Raw genomic sequence first — 19966 nt, 5'->3', positions numbered from 1 at the left:
CATTCACCACGCTGTAAGGCCTCCTTTGTCACCATGACAGACTAGTGTTCTTTGGGGGTGGGACCTAGGTCTCCTCTCTATCTCCAGGATTCTGCGGGTACCCAGCGAATGTTTGCATTTTCGTGTTTAACATATGCCCACCCCATGGGCTTGTGGAGGGGACCAAGGGAGCCCACAGGGTGGGAATCAGTATGTAGCCCGGATTTCCTGTTTCCGAGTCAGTGCACATACGGGGAGCTCAGAAGCCCTCTTGACCTTGGTCTTCATTTTACTAAGTGAGCCTCAGATGGCCCACCCACCAGTCAGGGCAGAGCTTGCACTTAAACTCAAAACCTTGTTATTTATGTTTAGAATCGAACGGCTGTGTTTTTCCCTGCAAACTGGGACAGAGGTGGAATGTCACTCCCACGTTGTCCCTGCCTCGGCCGGAGGTGGCTGGTGTGTCTCTTTCTCATCTGTCTCAGGGAAGAGCTGGGTCCCTGCTGGAGGGAGAGCTGACTGGACCAGCCCGGAACCCCCAGCAGTTGTGTGCTTGGCAGGGGTTGGGCCAGAGGTGGACCCGTGTGGACTGGAGGTTGGCATTCCTCACGAGCCCAGTGGGGCTGTCTGGCGGGGGACATGGGTGACTCGGTGAGGTTTAGAGGAACAGGTTTGCCCCTAAAACCAGTTCTGTCATTTATTACCTCCATGGCTGTCAGCAAGACAGCTAACCTCCCTGAGCCTCTGTGTTCTCGTCTGTAGAATGGGCATGTAAGGGCAAAGAGGCTCTGCTCACAGCATCACAGTGCAGCTCTGAGGTCTAGTGAAAAAACGTTTGAATTGTCTCTCCCAGGGAGCCAGGCTTCTAGAAAGAGCTTGTAATGCCACAGATGAAATCCTGGCATTGGTTCCCTGCTCTGCTACCCTGTAAAAGCTGTTTTAACTATCTGAACCTCACACCAACTGGAGGTAGGTTTTATATTCACACGGGCATATACCGAGGCTTGGACAGGCTCGAGGCCTCCTCTGAAGTCACACAGCCGGAAAGTGACAGTCTGAACTCGATCCAGGGCCCTGGACCCTCAGGTCTGGCTTCATTGGAGTTGTTTGGCAATGTTCATATCACTATTGGAATTAGTGGAAGTTGGAAATCTCTAGGCAGGGAAAACTCAAAAGGCTATGAGGCTTGTTTGGGAAATAGTTGAATCTTCACCCATTACGTGGAGGTAAAACTGCACCTGTGTGGCCATTTTGACGAGTGTAAACTTCTGTGACATAGCCTGGTACTGTAGGTACCCACTCACCTCTGGTGGGCGGCTTAGACTGTGATCTGAGGTTTGTGTGGGAGGGGGCAGCCCTTCCCCAGGAAAAGCCCGTCCCCGTGAGACTCCAGGGAGCTGGCTCCTTTAGGCTGGGGGTCCAGCCAGCCATGCCGACTGCCGGGGTCCTTCGGCAGGGCCTTCGAGGATGGGAAGGAGCTGTGTGGCTCTGAGTGAGAAGGGCTGCTCGCCAGACGCCTCTAGCTACGGTCCAGCCTCCAGCTGTGGTTTTCCTCTGAAGACCACAGGGAGGGCCATGGGGCAGGAGCAAGGCAGGTTGACTATGTCCCCCTTCAGAGCTCGGCCAGGGGAGGGCGGGCAGGGCCACTGGGGTCGATGGTTTGCTCTACTTCCCCTCCCATGACTGAGGGATCATTATAATGACTTCCCAGAGCCATCCAGAACATCCTGTCCTCACAACGAGGGAGGACGAGAGGATGTAGGGTGTGTGTCTGGGGGGGGGGGTGGCTGTCCTGGTGAGTTTGTGCAGGTGATACGGGCCAACACCAGAGACCCTTGTCTGACCTGGGGAGCAGAGACCTGCTTCTAGGAGGATGTGTTTGAGGGTCCTGGGGTAGAGATGGAATGGCAAGGACAGAATATATATTCCCCATCCAGCCCCATTGGAAAGGGCTCCTGAAAAGATCAGCCAGAGCCATTGTACCTATGAGCAGTTGGGGCCCCACCTGGCTCAGGTGACAGTGTGGCGTGAGAAGGGCACCTCTCTGCTGTGGAGGTGCGGCTGCTTGTGCCCTGTGTGAGCTGAGGGCACCGTGAGCACTGGGGAGGCAGCCTTGTGTGGGCAGCTCTGCCAGGGGAGGACCTCCACAGGGCACAGGTAGGGGCTTATCCAGAGTACCCAGGGGACGCTTGGCGGAGCGGGGGCCACGGGCTGGAATTCGAGCTGTGCGATCCACCCCTAGCCGTTCCCAGGAAAGACAGGAAACCTGGAGCTTTCCCTGGGGTAGGGGATGAGGCAGAGAGTCGTGGCTGGTAGCCAGCACTTCATCCCGTGGCACCCAGTGCCGGAAGGTGCAGGTGTCAGACAAACCTCCGCGTAGTGGGCGCCTGAGTGCGCACATCCTGGGGAAGAAAGGGGACTCAAGGAAAGAGGATGAGGGCTTTGCACGGCACACACAAGCTCGGGCCAGGTCAGCCATTCTTTATTGTCGCCTAGGGAGGGGACCTGCCCTGGGAGCGGAGGGCTGAACCAGAGAGGCAGTTATTTCTGGGAGGGATTCACCACCTTTCCCACAAAGAGGGGACTCTTGGTGATGTTATCATAGATGATGATGAGGAAGGGCCTGTTAAACTCGACGGTTGGAGGAATTGACATGGGAATGGCTTCCAGCACTGTGGCCCCAGCAGCTTCCGTCCCTCTCTCGTCGATGGTCAGCACAGCCTTGTGCATGGCCTGGGTGGGAGAGAGAACACCACCTGTTGTGAGTGGACGCAGGCTGCCTGTACCCACAAGGCCTGGGAGAAAGACCTGATGAGGACAGTGGAGCCCAGGGAGGAGTTCCTGGGGCCTGTCTCCACCACCTGCGGGGGACACACAGTCCTGGGCCCGGCTTGTCAGCCCCTCAGCCCGACTCCACCTGCTCGCCCTCACTCTTCCTGACCCACATTCTCAGCCTCCCTGGAAACACCCTGCTGCCGCAGGAGGCAGAATTACTTGAACTTGCTGTGCTCCCTGCCACGCCTCTTGTTTCTAGTGCCTGATTTAAAGCCCCCGGGGACCGGGCCTTTGATGGGGACCTTTATAGCATCTAGTCCAGGACCCGGCACTCAGTTCGTAGCCGTGTAATAGTGTAGTGGGTTTTGGTCACCTCTAATTCTCCCGAATAAACAGCCTCTTTAGCCAGAGTCACTTATGAACTCGGACTTGCCGACTCACCATCAGCCCCCAGTGTCACCGGATGTGGGGCCAAGAGTCTGCGAAGCCACTGAGCCTACATCTGCCTTTGTCAGAACAGGCCCAGCGTGGCCCTGGCCAAAGGGCAGCAGAGGGTCAGTGACACATCCTCAGAGGACGACCCTAAAATGCCAGTGCACATGAGGCCACCTCCTTCACTCAGTCGCCTGGCCACATCCCAGTGTTGGCGCGTCCAGTGGCATCCCTCAGAGTCCTCATTCTGGAGGTGCGTTTGTGTCCCTTGGTCCCCTCCCCCTGCGCAGCAGCCCCATCCTACACAGTCTGACCCACGGAAACCAGGGTCAAGCTCACCTTGGAGAGTGTCAGGGGCACTTCCTCGCTGATCCCTGAGAGCTCAGCCCCATTACTGAAGACCTTGGTGATGCCCATTTGGCCCAGGATGGTTTTCAGATCATAGGTTCCAGAAATGGACAGCTTGGGCAGATACAAATTGGCAGACCTGTCAAGATGGTTAGAAAACAAAGGAATTTCACCACATGGAAAGTGTCGCCCTTTCTGGTCATTTCTCCCACTTAGCACCCTGCCTGTGTGCCCACGGGGGGCTGGAGGTCGGGCTTGTTCCTGTGTTGCTAGGTCCTCTAGCCCCGTGTCAGGGAATGTTAGCATGAGGTGGGTGCTCCTGTGCTGCAAAGCCTCTCAAATGCCACCTCCTCTGAGAGGCCCTCCAGGCAGATCCGGGGTGTTCTCCAGAAGCAGTGTGCACACTGCCCTGTAGAGTTTGGTCATCCCCAGACTGGGACCTTGGGGCTGGAGTTCCAGGGGAGCGTGGGGCACGGTGTCAGGTTCTGAGTGCCATTTGCTCAGTGGATGATGAGTGGTGCACGCGGCTGACTGCTCAGCTCTTGTTCTGCGTGGGGACGGAGTGTGGCCCTGCGATGGGTCAGACACGAGGGAGGTGATGGCCGGCAGGCTCTCCTGACCCCAGCTGGGTTCAGCCCCTCCCAGTCTTTCTTCCTCCACCTCTGCAGTGAGGAGCCCTTGACTAGGGTCGGATGGGTAGAGGTATTAATACTTCTCTTTTAATTTTGAGTTCACAGTGTTCTGTATTTTTATATTCATTTATATGTATGTTTGTTATATATTCTTTTATATAGTATGCATTTTATCCATTTATTTTATATTTTAATTTATTGGTGTATGTATGTTTATATTGCATCTATCTATGTATATTTGTATAATATACATGATAAAATATTCATGAGGAGTGGGCATTCCTGCGTACAGAGATACATACTAGTTTGGGGTGCATCCCTTCACCCCCAGGGACCCAGTGACACCACACCCAGTGATGGAGGGACAGGGACAGTCCCTACCTGGGCCTTTGCTTTTCTGGCCTCTCCAAGCGGATTCTCCCTCTGCCCAGCCGCGGACATTCTGTCTTTCCTCTCTACATACAACTGCCACCCCTGCCGGGAAGCCCGCTGCTTCCCTCTTGGTCCCCTCATGGTGCGTGTGGTACTGCTGCTCCTGCGCCCGGTGGGGGCTCCAGGAAGGGGCAGTGTCCATGTGGGAATTCGCCAAGGGCAGAAATTGGCTTCCTGAGCTGTGGGCACTGTCCCTCTCACGGGGGTGCTACCTGACTGGATGCTGGCCTCTGTGGATGCACAAGGTCACACACAGCTGCTTGGCCCACGGGATGTGGGTCCAACTGACCCCCTTTTATCCAGGCCTTATGTGACAAGCCAGCCTCTGGTTTAGAACATCACCTTGGGGATCTCTTTCTCAGGAACTTGACGAGGATTTCTGGAGAGAATGAGGACTGCAGGTGCTGCATTTTCCCTTCGTCGGGCAGGAGGAAGACGGCGGTGGCATTGCCCAGGTAGTCCATGAGCAGCACCCAGCTGGACATGTGCTCACAGTAGTGCAGGTCGAACATGCCCAGCCGGTGCATCATGGGCACCTTGACAGTGGTGGCCGCATCCACATGGAAGTCCCCCTCTGTGGTCTGGTCTGCATTGAAGGGCTTCTCCCATTTGCCTGGAGAGGGTTGAGGGTGCAGATCAGTCAGGGGCGGGAAGGGTTAGGCACCTGTGGTAAAATGGAGGAGCCCTGAGCCCCCTCCTGAGCAGGCCCCCTCTGAGCCTCAGCTTCCCCATCTGTGCACTGGGGCTCACATGAGCAGCGGTCCACTGAAGGGACTTTCGTGAGGACGGTGCCAGGCCTGTGTGGGGCCCAGGTTTTCTGTATTGCAGAGGCAGAGGGGGGCCAGTCAGGCTGGCAGGGTGAGAAGCTTGACTTGTACCTCGTGCTCATCTGATTGAGGGCTGCTCGGAAGACTCTACATGACCACTGTCCACCTCAGTCATACTCAGCACGCCGTGTGTGAGTGCCTCCCCCCACCCACCTGTGAATCAGTGGTTCTTACCATTGAGGGAAATCACCCTTGTTCTCACTGTGATGGCCTCTTCCTGGACCAACGTGTGAAATGTGGAGGCCTGGGCCTCTCCCCTCTGCTGTGCCAGGAGACCGTCACCATCCTAGCAAGTCAGAGTGGACAGCAGCCTCGGGGACCCCTGAGCCCAAGTTTCTGTTTGGGTGGGAGGCGGAGACTGGGGCTGGAGAGGGGACAGGGCCCGCCTAAAGCCCCACGGCAGAGCTGGGACCCGACTGGGCTGACTGTGGCCTCTGCCGTCTCCATTGCACTGTTCTGCCTCGGACCACAGAGCCAGTGGGTGGGCAGGAAGTAGCCCCTGACCTTGACCCTCAGCTCCCCTGTGCTAGGCTAGCTCCATTTTCTGTGGACTGTTAAACAGCCTCAGAATGCCCTCTGGGACTCACAGCTTTCTGACATTTTCATCAGTCAGAGGGAGGAAGGGAGGCTGAGACTCAAGTTTAGTTGGGCACCTACTTTGTGAGCCCATAGTCCTATGTTCTTTGCAACATGCTTGCTCCCTACAGAAACGTGACAACAAGGGTGATGTTATGTTCAGGTTCCAGACGGGAGCCTCAAAGAGGTAAAATGACTTGCCAGCAGCCAAACAGCTAGGAAGTGGTAGAGGCAGGGTTTGAGCCCTGGCTTTTGACTCTCAAGCTGTCACTCCTTTCACTGCCCTAGAGTTAGTTGTTCAATGTATAATTCAAGAAACCCCACTTCCTTTATACACTTTGCTAAAGCTTGTGCTTCTGGCTGTCTGTCTGGGGAGACATTGCACAGACGGCCTCCCTCCCTGGGGGGGGGGACTTACGATGCTCAGGAGAATGTGTGCAAAAGGCCCCAACAAGCCCCGAAGGGAAGATGCTGCTTTGACCCTCTGACCCATGGCCTCCCGAGCGCATTTGGCCTTGGAGAGCTTGTCAGTGGTTGTGTGGGGGAGCCCAGCCGCCCGAGCAGAGAGGCCTAGTCAGAGCGCCCTGCACTGCCCGGGGGAGTTCAGGGCTGAGTGTTTGAGAGTAGTCTTGGGTTTCCACAGGGACAAGCTCAGGCCAGTCGTGCAACCTTACCTTTAAAAAAGATGTAATTCACCAGGGCAAAAACAGTGTCTTCGTTAAGCTCTTTGACGAGATCCACAATTTTTCCTTGGGTTCCCTTCTCTACATAATCGTTGATCTGTTTCTTGGCTTCTTCGGAGTCCCTAAAGTTAACGGAGAAGGCTTCTGAGTGGTACAGTTTCTTGACATCCTCTAAAAACGTACCCACCAGCTTCGCACTCGCATTGATGAACAAGCCATTGCCGGTGGTCAGCTTCAGCTGGTTGTCTGGCTGGTTGAGGGTCTTGAGGAGACTCTGGAAGCCTTTGTGGATATCAGCCTCCGCTTTCTCAGTGAGGTTGAAATCTAGACCCTCTAGGATCTGGGTGTGAGTCTCACCCTTGGCCCCCAGAGAGAGCATGGCAAAGGCTGTGGCGACGCTCACCGGGGAGAAGAAGATGTTGGTGTCATTTTGCTTTTCTACCTGACTGTAGAAGTTGAGAGCAAAGTCAACCAGGTTTGAGGCAATCTTGTGGCTAGCTGCCTCCTGATCGTGCTGGGATGCGTCTGTGTCCTGGACAGTGTCTCCCTGGGGACCATCAGCCAGGGAGGCCGGGACCAGGCAGCACAGGCCTGCCAGCAGGAGGAGGCCCCACGTGATGGCGGATGGCATTTTCCTGCGAGAGAGAAGGGGCATCATACCAAGTCAGACCATGCAATGAGTCCCCTGGCCTCTGGGTAACACCGCGCACAGCACCCGGAGTTTATGAAACACCTGCTCCGTGCAGGGCTGTGCTGAGCCCTTTCCAACATCATCTTCACTGAAAGACTCGTGAGAATCACACACGTGGGTAGTCTGGGTCCAGAGTTCACTTTCTTGGTGGCTGCACTAATGCCTGCAGTGACCCTGAGGTGCTGGTGCCACAGCCCCCACTGTATCATAGTGGAGACTGAGGCATGGGATGCATAATGTACATGCTGACGATTACCCAGAAGGCAGGCCAGGTCAGGCCCAGGGTCGAGTGGATCTGGAACAGCCCTGGGGGGCTGCCATGGAGTCCTGTTATTTAATACGCAGAGAGGGAAGGATCTTGTGCAAGGACACAGAGCCTTACATGATGGAACTTGGAGGAAACTCAGCTGGGTGGCTGTGCCCTGGCCACTCACAGTGAACCTCAGGCCTTAGTGGTTTTTCCTGAGTGGGAGTACTACCCTTACAATGAGCCTGTGGTCTCAGCTGCATGAATCGGCTGCAGTCCCTGCAGGCTGCTCCTCCTGGTCACCACCCATGTCCCAGCTCTGGGCCCAGCAGGCCATGTGGGGTTAGAGATGTTGTCTGTGTCGGGTGATGGGGGTTTGTGTGAATTGGGGGTGGGGAGAGGCGCTAAGAAAGCATCTTTTTTCTTCAGACAGATCTGGTTCTGGGTGCAAGTCATTTGGTGTCTCTGGCCCTTGTTTTGCCTCGTACAAGACCGTGAGGTTGTTGGGAGGATTTAGTGGACAGGTCTAGACACCAGATCTTACCCAGGGGGTCTAAGGATGCAGCCGTCAGGGCAGGCTAGTGGGGGCTGCAGCAGGAGCTTTCTGAGGCCGGCGGGCAGGAGCAGCTCTGAGTTGTGTAGGCAGGAGGGAGTGGCAAGGCCTGTGGCTGAACCGGCAAGAGCAGACTCTACTTGGTGACCGGCAAAGCCACTGCCACCTACAGTGACACTAGCCCACCCGCTCCAGAGCGCTCCCTCTCCTCCAGACACGCCCAGCTTCGAGCCACCGGGCTGCAGGTCCCCAGGTGCTACCTTCTGTTTTCACAGATGGGGAAACTGAGGCCAGAGCAGAGGCGAATGTTCCCTGTTGGCCTGCAGCCACGTAGCCAACCATGACCCACATAACTAAAATGACCATTTTAAGAATGTACAAAGGCACAGGAGTCCTTGAACTTGGCATATGAAAACCTGAGGGGAAAAAGTTGGAAATACATGCTGGGTTTCCCTACCCCCTTGGATTTTTTAAGTTTTTTCCCCAATAAAACAGCAAAGTGGAGCACAACACTGGTCTCTTTCTCCACTTTCTTCTGGTCTTTACATTTGTGAGCACCCAGATGGAGCAGGCTGCAAGCTACGTAACGGGTGTGTATGTTTTTCTTGGACTGGCCTGGTGGTTTGGAGCTGAAGACGGTGCTAAACTCGGTTCCGCAAGCTCTCTCGCCCGCTGGTTTCTCTCCACTTGCCCCCCGGGCTTCGGTGCAGCCCTTCAGGGCCGGCGGGGATTCCCCGTCGCAGTCAGACTCACAGACCTGGAGGGATCTGGGCCCTGGTGGGGCAGGAACACTGACTGTGGTGAGGGGTCTCTTGGCCAGAGGTGGTGGCTTGTAGCCCTGACAAGACCACTGCTGTCCACTTGGCCTTGGGCAAGTGTCTTCTTGGCCTGAGGCCTTGCTCTCCCCACCTGGTCAGTCCAGGTGGGGTGGCTTAAATGAGGTCCCTGTGTGCTAGTGATGGATTCTTAATTAGAGGGGTATCTGGGTTTGGGGGAGCAACAGGTGCTCCCCATGGGGAGGGGTAGGTGAGGCGCCCTCTCCCTTGGAGGGCAGCTGGTCTCTAAGAAGGTGGTGAGGACTGTGGGACTGTGGTGGGGGTGGGTCCTTGTCACACTGGCCCATCTTCTTGGGGGGCGGGGCATACCCCTCATGCAGCTTCTTTCTCTTACAGTAGGGGTGCGAGTCCCAGAGGGGGTCTGGGCCTTGCCAAGGCCACACAGGAACCCAGTGACAAAGCTGTAACAGGCCTTGGCTTCCCACCACTAGAACATCAGATTGACACAGCCGTGTCCTCAGGTCTCAGATTCTGTGAGTGTCAGAATTGGGCCCGAGGGACACTGACATTGGCCTTGAGCCTCCTATTGGCTTCATTTTGCCTTCCAATCTATTCCTTACAACTTCAGGCTCTGAGACTTCTGCTCTCTCCTTGCCCTTCTGTGGAAGGCAGCACCCGACACCCCCCCAAAGCCTCGTGCTGCCCAGAGGTGAGGAAGTAGCTGGCGCAGCACCCAGAGGTGTGTGGACTAAGCTTTACGGCAAAGAGAAAGAAGATGGCATGGTGACAGCGCCCGGGCCCGGGGCAGGTGGGGACAGGTGGGGGCAGGCTCTGCCAGCTCATAGAGAGAGAAGGGAGTCGGGCCTTGTGCCCAGTCTCAGGAGCATAAAAGCAGTGACTGAGCGTGATCCAGAGAGAGCCAGGAAGCGACTGCACCTTAAGGTCGCACAGCCTGGCACTGAAGAAGCCTGGGTGTGACCCAGCCCTGGGTCTTCAGGGCACGTGGCCTTGGGCAAGTGACTTCACTTCTTTGAGCCTCAGCTTCCTGCCTGTAGAGAAAAGACTCCCTTGCAAGGCAGAAGTGAGGAACGGGGCGGTAGGTGGACAGGCCCCAGCCCGGGTGGAAGCTCCCCACACCTGCACTCAGGCCGGGTCAGGCTTGAGAACCGGCAGCCGTCTTCCTGGCTAAGTACTGCATGGCCCAGGGCCAGAGAAGGGGCCCCTGCTTAGCAACAAACCACCTCTGAGCTGGGAACATTTTAAATTCAGTTCTCCGAGTATTAATTTGTTGCCTAGTAGCTGCCAAACCCTGTGCCCACAAGCGTCATTGTCCCTATCACCACCATCACAGAGTCGACAGCGGGCATTTGATGTACTCAGCCTCGTCCAGTCCCTCCGAGCTTCCCCTCGGAGGGGGGAGTTATGGTTAGCTCCTTATGTGGGTGGAGAACTTGAGGACCACAGAGATTAGGTAACTTACCAAAAGCCACAGAGCTAGTTGCTTATGGAGCTGGGATTGAACCCTAGGCATTTTGGTTCCGGAACTTGGCATTTAACCTTTCTCAAAACAGGCAGCCTGGCCAAATGAAGAGGGCAGCATCACCTGGCTGAGATCAGAATGCCTGAGTTCCATTCACTGTCAGCTGTGTGACCTTGGGCAAGTTACTTAACCTCTCTGAGTCTTGCTTCTCTGGAAATAACAAGGCTTCATTGCCTCATAGTGCTGTTGTGCAATTAACCAGGTACAAGGTGTGAAGATGTGCCTGGCACACAGTCAGCTCTCAGGAAGTGTCAATTGTCATCAACATTGTGGATCTTTCAGAGCACTATGTGGGAGTCTGGTGGCCTTGGCCTTGGTTACCTTTGTAACCTCATCTCCAAAATCCAAAGACAGAAAAACCATATCCTGCTAACACTCCAGAGGTCAAGGCCACTGTGGGTGGTGTGAGAAGAAAGAGGACAAAGGTTATCTACATTTCACTCAAGAGGACACAGAGGTTGAATAACTGTCTGGGGTCACCCAGCATCTGAGAGACCACGAGGCCAGGCCAGGTTCCACCCCCCCACTCCCCCGCATCTGGTGCCTGAGGTCCAAGAGAGTTCATGTTGACAGTAAGAATGGTTTCAGGAGCGTGGCTTCTGGACCGAGGAAGGGGGTTGTGTAATTTGGGGCAGGTTATGAACTTCTCTGTCCTCAGTTTCCTCCTCTGTAAAATGATATAACCATGGTAACCACCTCAGGAGGCAGCTGGGAAGCTTAAATTTGGGACTGTGTGTAAGGAGCTTCGAAGCCACAGGGCCAGAGCGAAGGCTTAGGAACATGGCTCGGAGTGCCCGTGAGGTGTCCCTCCCAGGGCGTCCCGTCTTGCGCTGTGCTTGAGGGTGCCCAGAGGCCCATTCTGGTACCTCTAGGCTGAGCCTGGCACCGTTCTTTTCTGGGCATTTCTGCAGAGGTTGGGGGCCCGGTGGGTGGCTGGAAACCTGGGATTCTAGTCCAGCCTGGCTTCCCCACCAGGACCCTACATTAGCCTGAGGTCCTCACTGTCTCTCTCTGGGCCCTAATTTTTCATCTGAAGAAGGGGCAAACAACACACACCCCGGGAGTAGGCGAGGTGAGGCCTATAGGCATCAGCAGACAGGACAGACCCTGGAGCTGAGCCAACAGAACCTGCTTGCCCCCGGGCCCCTGGACACCAGAGCCAGATGCCCACCTCCGCTTCTGTTTCCAGAGGGCCAGCAATTCACCAGTGAGTGCTCGGGGGCCCTGGGCAAGCCGAGGGAGCAGGAAAGAACCTCTGGGATGTTGTTACTATGACAACAGGAGGCCCCCCTCCACCCTGCTCCGTCTTCTCTGCACCCCACCCTGCAGGCTGCCTGGGCAGTGCAGGGACCCAGAGGCCCCTGCAGAGTCTCCCCTCGGTGGAAGGCATACTTACGATTGAGTGTCCCAGGACCAGCTGATGACCCAGGCTGAGGGGACAGGGCCCTGTCCTCCACTGTTTTAAGCAGTAGACGCAGAGGGGCTGAGTCTCAGATGGGGAGGCTGCTGGTGAATATTAACCAAGGTCAGCTCAATTACCAGAAGAGCAAACAGGGACTAAGTCCATCTGCCAGACACTGAGCCGCCCACCCATGCTGCCTGCCTGTGCTGTGCTCAGGGAGCACACAGGCCTCTGCTTCATAGACCAAAGGGAGTCCCTGCACCTAAACCACAGTGTCCTGTGTCCAGGGTGGGGTGGCATGACTCAGAGGCTTTGGAACAACACCACTTTCCTGGCACTACACTCCTGCTGGGGAGTGCTCAGTGGCTGCCTTATTGGTTGCAAGAGCTACCATTGATGGAGCTGCCTCGGAACACCCGCTGCGGAAGACACTGCCCTGGGGGTGGGGCGTGCAGTGGGTTCCGTGCCCATTTGGCAGACAGGGCAACTGAGGCCCAGAGCAGAGAGGCTGCTCATTCAATCAAAATCACTAAGCCAGCCTGGGCTACAAAAACTCTCAACTTCCTGTGGAGGAAGTGGGGTGTGACCGATGGGGACACAGTCACTGTAGTTGGACATGTCTGGCCATGGGCACTGATCAGGGGTCAGAGAGTCAGTCTAGACAGAAGAGCTGTGCTGCCTTTGGCACACAGCCTCACCTCTCTGAACCAGGTATTTCCATCTGCACTGTCAGGGTTTAGAAGTCCCACTCCCGAGTGTGGCTGTCAGGACATACATACAACGTGACCTACGTAAAGCGCCTGGCTGCAGCGGGCACTCTCCTCTGGTCTGCACAGCCCTGTGTTCAGCCCTGCCCTCCAGGCCTCTCCGACCCGAGGAAGTTCCTCGCCTGGGCAGCCTCAGGCCTGTTTCTCTTGCTCTGGGCTGTGGCTGCCTCCAGAGCAGTGAGGTCCACCACTGCTGGAATAGTTCCTGGGGACCAGGTCTGTCCTGGGGCGGTCACAGGTCCTCAGGGACACAGGTGGGGCCCGGGTGGTGGTGCAGGGCTGAGGCCAGCAGGCCCCGTGACCCCGTGAAGAGCCTACGGCAGACCACATCACGCTGTCTGCGGCACCCCGCGCCTGCTTGGCACACGTGTGCTTCACAGATGCCTGCTGCGTGAGAGGACGGGTGCATTTTTGTCCCTCCTGTCATCCATCCCCTAGTCACAGCTGTGGGCCTTGGCCAGGTGAGTGGCCCACAGGTCCCTCCAGCACACAGGCTCAGACCAGGGACCACTGCTACCCCCTTCATTGGCTGTGAGGCCTCGAGAAGCTCTAGGTTCCCTGTGGCTCAGTTCCCCCATCTGTAAAGTGGGGTCACGGCAGTACCTACTCATGGGACTGCTGCGAGGATTAGGTAGGGCAGCTCACGGGGAGCTCAGTGCCCAGAGCTGCTGCGCAGAGAGCCCTTGGGATGTGGCCTGCCAATACACCCGTTCCTGCTTGAGGGCCCCCTGATATCCTCCGGGTAGGCAAGGGGGCATTCCAGAAGCTTCCCTCAAGGCCTCTCTCATGCAGTACTCTCAGTAACCCCTTGCGGGGTTACGCCCCACCCCATGCAGAGCACAGCTGAGCCCAGAGAGAGAGAGGACTCCCTTCCCCACACCCTTCCTACTCTCCAGTTCCACAGTCTGGCTTCAGGGCCCTGACTCCTCCCCTGAGCTGACGGAGCGGGCAACTCCCCCCAGGGCTCTGGGTCCACTGGCAGCCGAGAGAGCTGGGCTGTGGCTGAGGTGAGCCCACCCTCCATACCTCCTGGGCATTTCTTCTCCTCGCCGTGCCTCAGCTTTTCCAACTGTACAATGGAGCCCCAAGCCCAGCTGCCCCTCCCAACTCTCGCACTGAACAGATAGTGGCAAACACCCCACCATCCAGGCAGTGGCCTCTCAGTCCTCTCAGCCCAGTAGCCTGGGGATTGGTGCCGCCCACTGTACCTCCAATTCCCGGTGCTCTGTTAGCAGTGACACCTCCTGCTGTGGTCCAATCCCCGGCCCCCCTTCTCTTCTTTCTCCTCCTCCTCCTCTGGGGCTCTCAGGTGCTGAGGACCACAGCACACAGGCCGTGTGCTCCTTGAGCCCCGCAACGCCCAGTCTCTGCCTGCCTGGGAGGAAGGAGCTCTGCACGTCCAGTGGAGGCCCTGAGTTCAGGAGGGGCAGGAACTGGGGCAGGAAGTTGCCTTGCACAAAGCTGCCGTTAGCCAGGAGGATATCAGGTGACCCTTCCCAGCTCGGGCAGCTGTTCCTGCTGTGCCTGGACTGTGTGACTCTGGACAAGTCACTCTGTTCTGAGCCTCGGTAACAGCGTCAGTGGCACTTAGCGTATTAATGGAGGTGACCCCTTACCCTTTAGCCTCTTGGCTGGTTTCTGGGGCCAGCCACAGAAGGAAGAGGACAGAGACAGCTGTGACATGCCCCATGGGGACATTTCCTGGAGGCTGTGGAGGGTCTGTGTGTGTCCCTGACCTGGCTGGGTGCAGGAGGGGCGCACAGCTGCATGGGGAAGAAGGGGCAGCAGAGGAGGAGAAGGAGCTCAGGCTGGGCCGGGGGCAAGTGAGGGCTCAGGGCTGCAGCCCTGCCCCTTCAGAGCCAAGGGCTCCATGCTCAGTCCTTCCTTGTCCTCCCTCGCTCTCTCCCCTAGGATTTCATGCTGCAGAGAGGCCCTCTGGACACACGTCCTGGGAATAAGGGGCGGGGTGGGCTGGGAAAACAAGTAGTGACAATCCCAGGGGCCATTCTTAAAGGCACTGTGTCCCACGAACCACAAGCCATGGTGGGGAAGCCTTGTTCACTTGGTTACTTCCGGATTTGTCGATTGCAGTGTCTGGGCTGATTCCCTTGCATCATAGTAAGGTCTCGTGGGCTGGTTGTAAGTAAGGGGCACCTGGGGAGACCCTACCCCTCCACAGGCCCTGTCTAGAGAGGGGAGTCAGGCAGAGAGGCATGGGGTCAGCAGCAGGAAGGGAGGGAAGAACGATGTGTATGAGGGGCCCTGGGCCGAGCAGAGCGAGGACCAAAGGCCCAGACTGGTCAGAAGAGCCGTGGGGACTTCAGGGGTGCTGCACTGATGGGCCAGCGCCCCGGGGAGTGCGAGCACCAGCCTGCACTGCCTGCTCCGTGCACACACACGGACGCACGCCCACTCCTATGCCCCGTCCGTCCTCCTATGGGACCCCTGTCTGGGCACCCGCTTCCTTCAGGGGCAGTGTGGGTCAGGCATGGGCTTGGGACCTGAGCGTCTGAGTCAAGCCCTTTTCTCCACCACTGTCCTTTGGTGAGATCTTAGCCACTTTACCTCTCTGTGCCTCAGTTTCCTCATATGTGCAATGGGGGCTAAGAACGGTCACTTCTCCCGGGACTGTGAGATGATGACATGTAAGATTCGGGGCCACCACAGATGGACCCTAAGTGGATTCCAAACACCATGTGACCTTTGGACAGGTCCGTGGGCCTGGAAAGGCTTTCAGATTCGTTGTAAGGGGCTGAGCAGGAGGAGGAACTTTAAAAAACAATTAATGTTTTTTATTAAAAACTAACCTTTTCTACATTTTAACTTCACCCGTTTGAAGTTACGGGTTATTACAGCCCCGGGGGATGTTGAGCTTTTAAACGTGCCCTGTTTAACTGGTTTGTATTTCCTTTCAGGGGTCAGGCTGTCGCATTTTGGCCAATAGGGGCTCCTGTAAGTTTCCCTCTTCCTCCTGCAGCAGCCCTTGCAAACATTTCACAAAGCCCCTTTCTTTTCTCTTGCCCCAAGACACCCCATCAGAGACCCTCTGTGGGGTGGGGTGGGGCGTGGGAGGTCCCCAAGGACTTTGGCACTTGTTTTTCAGAAGGTCCTTTCCAAGCCCTGCGTGGGTGGCTCAGATGACAGCCGCAGGATCTCTGGTCCGGCCCAGCTCCGACCTGGGGTTGGAGTGGCTCACTTCACCTTGTTTGTCGTCTTTCCTGTTCACGGGAAGCATTTCTGTTTGCTTGGTTTTAACGAGCCTGTCACTGCTTTTATTTTGCAATCCGAACCCTGAGCCGGCCGTGACCCGTGGCCTCTCACCACCTACGCTGCAGCCGCTGCTTCCTGGGCACACACCACGTGCCAGGTTCTGTTTAATGCCAGGCAGTGGGTGCTGAATATGCCCTTAAGACAGAGGAGGAAACAGGCAGAGAGTAACCATGGTGCCTGCGTTTGTATGGCCAGCAAGCCAAGAATGGTTTCTACATTTTCAAGTGGTTGAGGAAGAAATAAAGAGGAGCATGGTGTTTGGCGACACAAGGAACCACGTGGAACTCAGTGTGCAGTGCCCACACATGAGGTTTGGTGGGAGCACCACCGCCCCCGCTTGCTGACTGTCCTTGGCTCCTCCGTGCGTGATGGTAGAGTGCGGTGTTTGGGCAGGAACCCTGTGGCCTGCAGAGCCGGGGAGATTTGCTCTCTGGCCTTCCCAGGACAGCGTTGCCGATTCCTGCCCAAGAGGATGGTCTGTCCAGACCTCTGTTTTCTGTCACTCCTTCGCCTCCCAGGCTGCCAGCTGCCGGGCAGGCTGCTTCCCCTGGTCTTCCCACAGCCTGGCTCTGCTGGGTCAGGGGTCTCTCCTGCCGCACCCACAGCACATGGGGCCCACCCCTTCAGAGCACGCCCCAGCAGCTAACCGCTGTGGGGCACACGGCACATGCTGGGCACCATTCTGAGCATTCCAGAGGCATTCTATCTTTCCATCCTCACAATACGCCTATGAGCTGTGTTCTTTTCTTATCCCCAATTTACAGACTAGGAAACCGAGGCTCATAGAAGGCAAGAAACTAGCCCTAGGTCACAGAGCTGGTGCTGGCGGAAGGGAGATCGCACCAGGCCGAACCACTGCGTGGCCGGGGGCAGAACCCCAGAGCTGGGCTCTAACCCCAGGCTGCGGTTACCTGAGGGCAGGGCTGGCTTTTTCCCAACTCTCTGCACTGAGCACAGAACAGGTGCTCACAGGAGGCTTGGTGAACTGTGTTGAAATGAAGGAAATAGAGTTGCATTTGAATGAAAGCGGAGCATTTCCTTAATCAGATGGTTAAAGTGTTTGCCAGGGTGTGAGAACCTTTAGGATGCTAAACATTTGCAGGGTGTTCATGAACCATTATGTGAGGCTGCCCCTCACAGCCAGGACCTCCCATGCAGCCTGGGCTCCCACTGGCATCTAGAGCTGCTTCCGCCATCTACCTCCTCAGTCTGCTCTTGAGAAAAGGGACCTGTTCATGGGAGAGGGACAGAGTGAGGGCCGAGCTGGAATGCAGAAATGCCACGGACGGAGGGGACTGTACCACTCCCGCTGTCCCGCTGTTCCCTCCTTCCCTTCTCTCTGTGCCTCAGTGTGGTGAGTGCAGGGGCCTCTCTCCTGGGCTGCACTGCCTAGAAGCTGACCCTGCCTTCCCCCCTCCCCAGCCCACCCCACAGCTTCACCCCAGCAAGACTGACCCATTCTTTGCTTGGCCACTGTGCACCGGCTCTGTGCAGAGAAGCATCCTCCTGGCACCTCTGCAGAGAAGGTGTCCTCATGCCCTCTTCACGGGCCAGGCTCCGGGGCAGCAAACAGAGCGGCCCTGTTCCTATGAAGTGTGTCCTGCACCTCCTGTCTCTCCGCTGCTACCACCTGGGTGCTATCCCCTTATTGCTTCCTGGCCTGCATCTTCCATGGGTTTACTTTTACTGAGGTGTTCGTTATGTGCAGCAGAACTACAGACCCTTGATGCACGGCTCAACTCATTTTCACATTTGTGTGTGTCCGTGTAACGACCACCCCGATGGAGATACAGAGACAAATCTGTCAGTGCAGTCTCTTATCTCCCCTGGGGCAATTGGTCTTTGGACTTCCGTCTCCAGTTTTGCTCCTTGACAGTGTGTCAAGAAGAGAACGCACTATGCACTTCTTGTGTCGGGCTTCTTGTTTTGAAATCCACTGAAGTTGTCGCCGGTGTCAGCACCTGGCTCACGGTTCCTGCTGAGTGTGGTCCCACTTTGTGGGTGCACCACGGCTGTCTTACCTGCTGAGAGGCGTCCGGCAGTCTCCGGTTTTGAACTTAGGAATACGGCATCCGTGAACATCCACGTAGGAGTCTGTGTGTGGACTCGCTGTCCTCTCGGGGTGGGACAGCTCGTTCTGGGCAGCCTCTGCTAACCGGGTGAGCTGCTGCTCTCTCCTGTCCCTCCGCCCCGTGTTGGTGAGGCCCCCGCCCTGGAGTGGAGAAGCCCTTCACGGTGCAGACCTGCCTGTAAGTGCCGATGAACCTGGAGCCGGGCTTTGTCCTCTTTGTAGTTTTAACACTGTGAGCTCCAGGGAGGAGATGGTCATGGAAGGTGCAGCTCAGTAACTATCGTTCCCTTTTCCTTTCTGCCTCAGACTGTGTGACTGTTGTTTTATCAGCAGGCAAATGATATTAAGTAATTCAGTGCGTTGGCTGGGAACAACAAAAAAACCCAGAAAACGATATTCCCGCAGGACTTTGGTGGGAAGTCAGTGATTTCCATTCTACCTAAATAGGTTGAGGTTGGGTAGGGGTGGGGGGCTGGTATTTGAGTTTCAACCTTGTGCCCTCCCCAGCCTTGGGCAAACAAGGCAAACAAATAAACAGCTAGGTCAACACCATCTTCTGGGAAGAAGGACAGGAAGGTGTTTTCTGGGTAGCCCCCACCCTCTGGCCTCTGCAGGGCTCAGGTGGAAGCAGGTAGGAAGGGCTCTGTGAGCAGCTGGCTCAGGCCCTGGCCGTGGTGGGACGGGTTAGAGAAGTACCCTCTCTCCAGGAAGCTGGGGGTGGGGGTGGGGTGGACACATGCAGGGGCTTTACGGCGAAGGTTTCACGCACACACAGCCGCTCACAGAGGGACTTAGCATCCTACACTGGGCTCTAAGACTCTCTGTTCTTGTATGGAAATTTCTGGAACAGTGGTGGTCCAGACACCCTCCAGGCAGTGTGGACTTTGGCAATAACACAAGATTGGGGCGAGTCGGAGCAGTTTGGTTCCCTGTGGACGAGTGAGTGACTCAACCCCTCGTGGCTTACTGTCAAGGGCACTCAGTACATGTTGGTTCTTCTCCTTCCTGAATTTCTTGTGGCGTTTTGGTTTAGCTTAAACATGAAGAAGTAAAAAAACAAACCAGTTCATAACCCACTATATAGGGCAATAGCTAGAAAGTAAAGCATATGCCCAGAAGGTTCTGGAAGGAAGAAAACCAGGGATTACCACCTGGAGTGACTTTTACTTCAGTATGGTCTGTGTGTTTCTGTTTTCACAAGAATGGCTGTGTCTTTGGCAAAGCACATCTTTCGTTCCTACTAATGTTACAACCAGACACGTGGATGCTGTATTTACACGTTACACTTCCCTGCAGGGTCTTTCAAAAGGCAGCTTCTCGGGGACTTCTCTTTTTTTGTTTGGCTTTCCTCCAGCCACCCCAGCTCACCCTCAGAAGTCAACCTGATGCGGTGGGGTGGTGCGGTGGGTGGGCGGGGAGGCCTTCCTGGTGAAGTCAGCCAGCGCGGGCTGAAATCCCAGGCAGGGGTTCTCTAGCCGCGGGACCTCAGGGAATCGCTGGTCTCTCTGTGAGCCCAGCAATACACTGGAGGTTGCTGAGCACACGGAAACTTCCGAACGAGTGGAAGGGCGGCATTGCTCCCTACCCTGTGTTAGATTGCTGCTTCTGGCAGCCCTCACAACCCTGTGCAGTGGTCGCCATCTGTTACTGTCTGGCTCTGCAGGCGGGCAACGGCCACTCAGAGAATTTAGGTGTCTTGTGCGGTTTTGCCCTGGAAAAGCAGTGGTGTTCCCTGTTCTCTGTACTTTATAATACGGACATTACATACACAAGGGTCGTGTGATGTTTGACTTTGACCCTGGTGCCTGGAGAGGTCGGAGGTCTGTGCTGGTCGCCTGCTTGTCCCCTAGCCGTTTCAGCATCCATAGGGACCCTCTGGTGGGAGCTGGAGGGCTCCCTCGGGATGGGAATCACTGTGGCTGGATTGCGGGGTCACCCTGTTTGCCTCCTTAACAAGGGAAGTCC

The 19966-nt window shown here is 56.2% G+C and overlaps 1 protein-coding gene across 1 annotated transcript; it reads right to left on the bottom strand.

Moving 5' to 3' along the window:
- Positions 1–2445: 2445 nt before the first annotated feature.
- On the bottom strand, positions 2446–11997 carry SERPINA1 (serpin family A member 1). The gene is made up of 5 exons (XM_037130142.2): positions 11888–11997; positions 6676–7319; positions 4941–5211; positions 3526–3673; positions 2446–2712 (listed from the first exon to the last, which is right to left on the bottom strand). The coding sequence occupies exons 2-5, from the start codon at positions 7313–7315 to the stop codon at positions 2521–2523; spliced, it is 1251 nt and encodes a 416-aa protein (XP_036986037.2). The 5' UTR covers positions 7316–7319; positions 11888–11997; the 3' UTR covers positions 2446–2520.
- Between the last annotated feature and the right edge of the window lie 7969 nt (positions 11998–19966).

The sequence above is a fragment of the Artibeus jamaicensis genome, unplaced genomic scaffold (assembly GCF_021234435.1).
Source record: "Artibeus jamaicensis isolate MK-2021 breed Jamaican fruit bat unplaced genomic scaffold, CSHL_Jam_final contig_444, whole genome shotgun sequence".
Taxonomy (NCBI): Eukaryota; Metazoa; Chordata; class Mammalia; order Chiroptera; family Phyllostomidae; genus Artibeus; species Artibeus jamaicensis.
This window is presented reverse-complemented; position numbering and strand designations above follow the sequence as displayed.

Bases quoted from the DNA above. Each gene is read 5' to 3' on its own strand.
- SERPINA1 (XM_037130142.2), bottom strand. From the start codon at position 7,315: ATGCCATCCGCCATCACGTGGGGCCTCCTCCTGCTGGCAGGCCTGTGC. The intron at 5,212-6,675 runs GTAAGGTTGCAC...AACCCTCTCCAG, and splicing joins GAATTACATCTTTTTTAAAG to GCAAATGGGAGAAGCCCTTC. The intron at 2,713-3,525 runs GTGAGCTTGACC...TCTCCCACCCAG, and splicing joins TGCCCCTGACACTCTCCAAG to GCCATGCACAAGGCTGTGCT.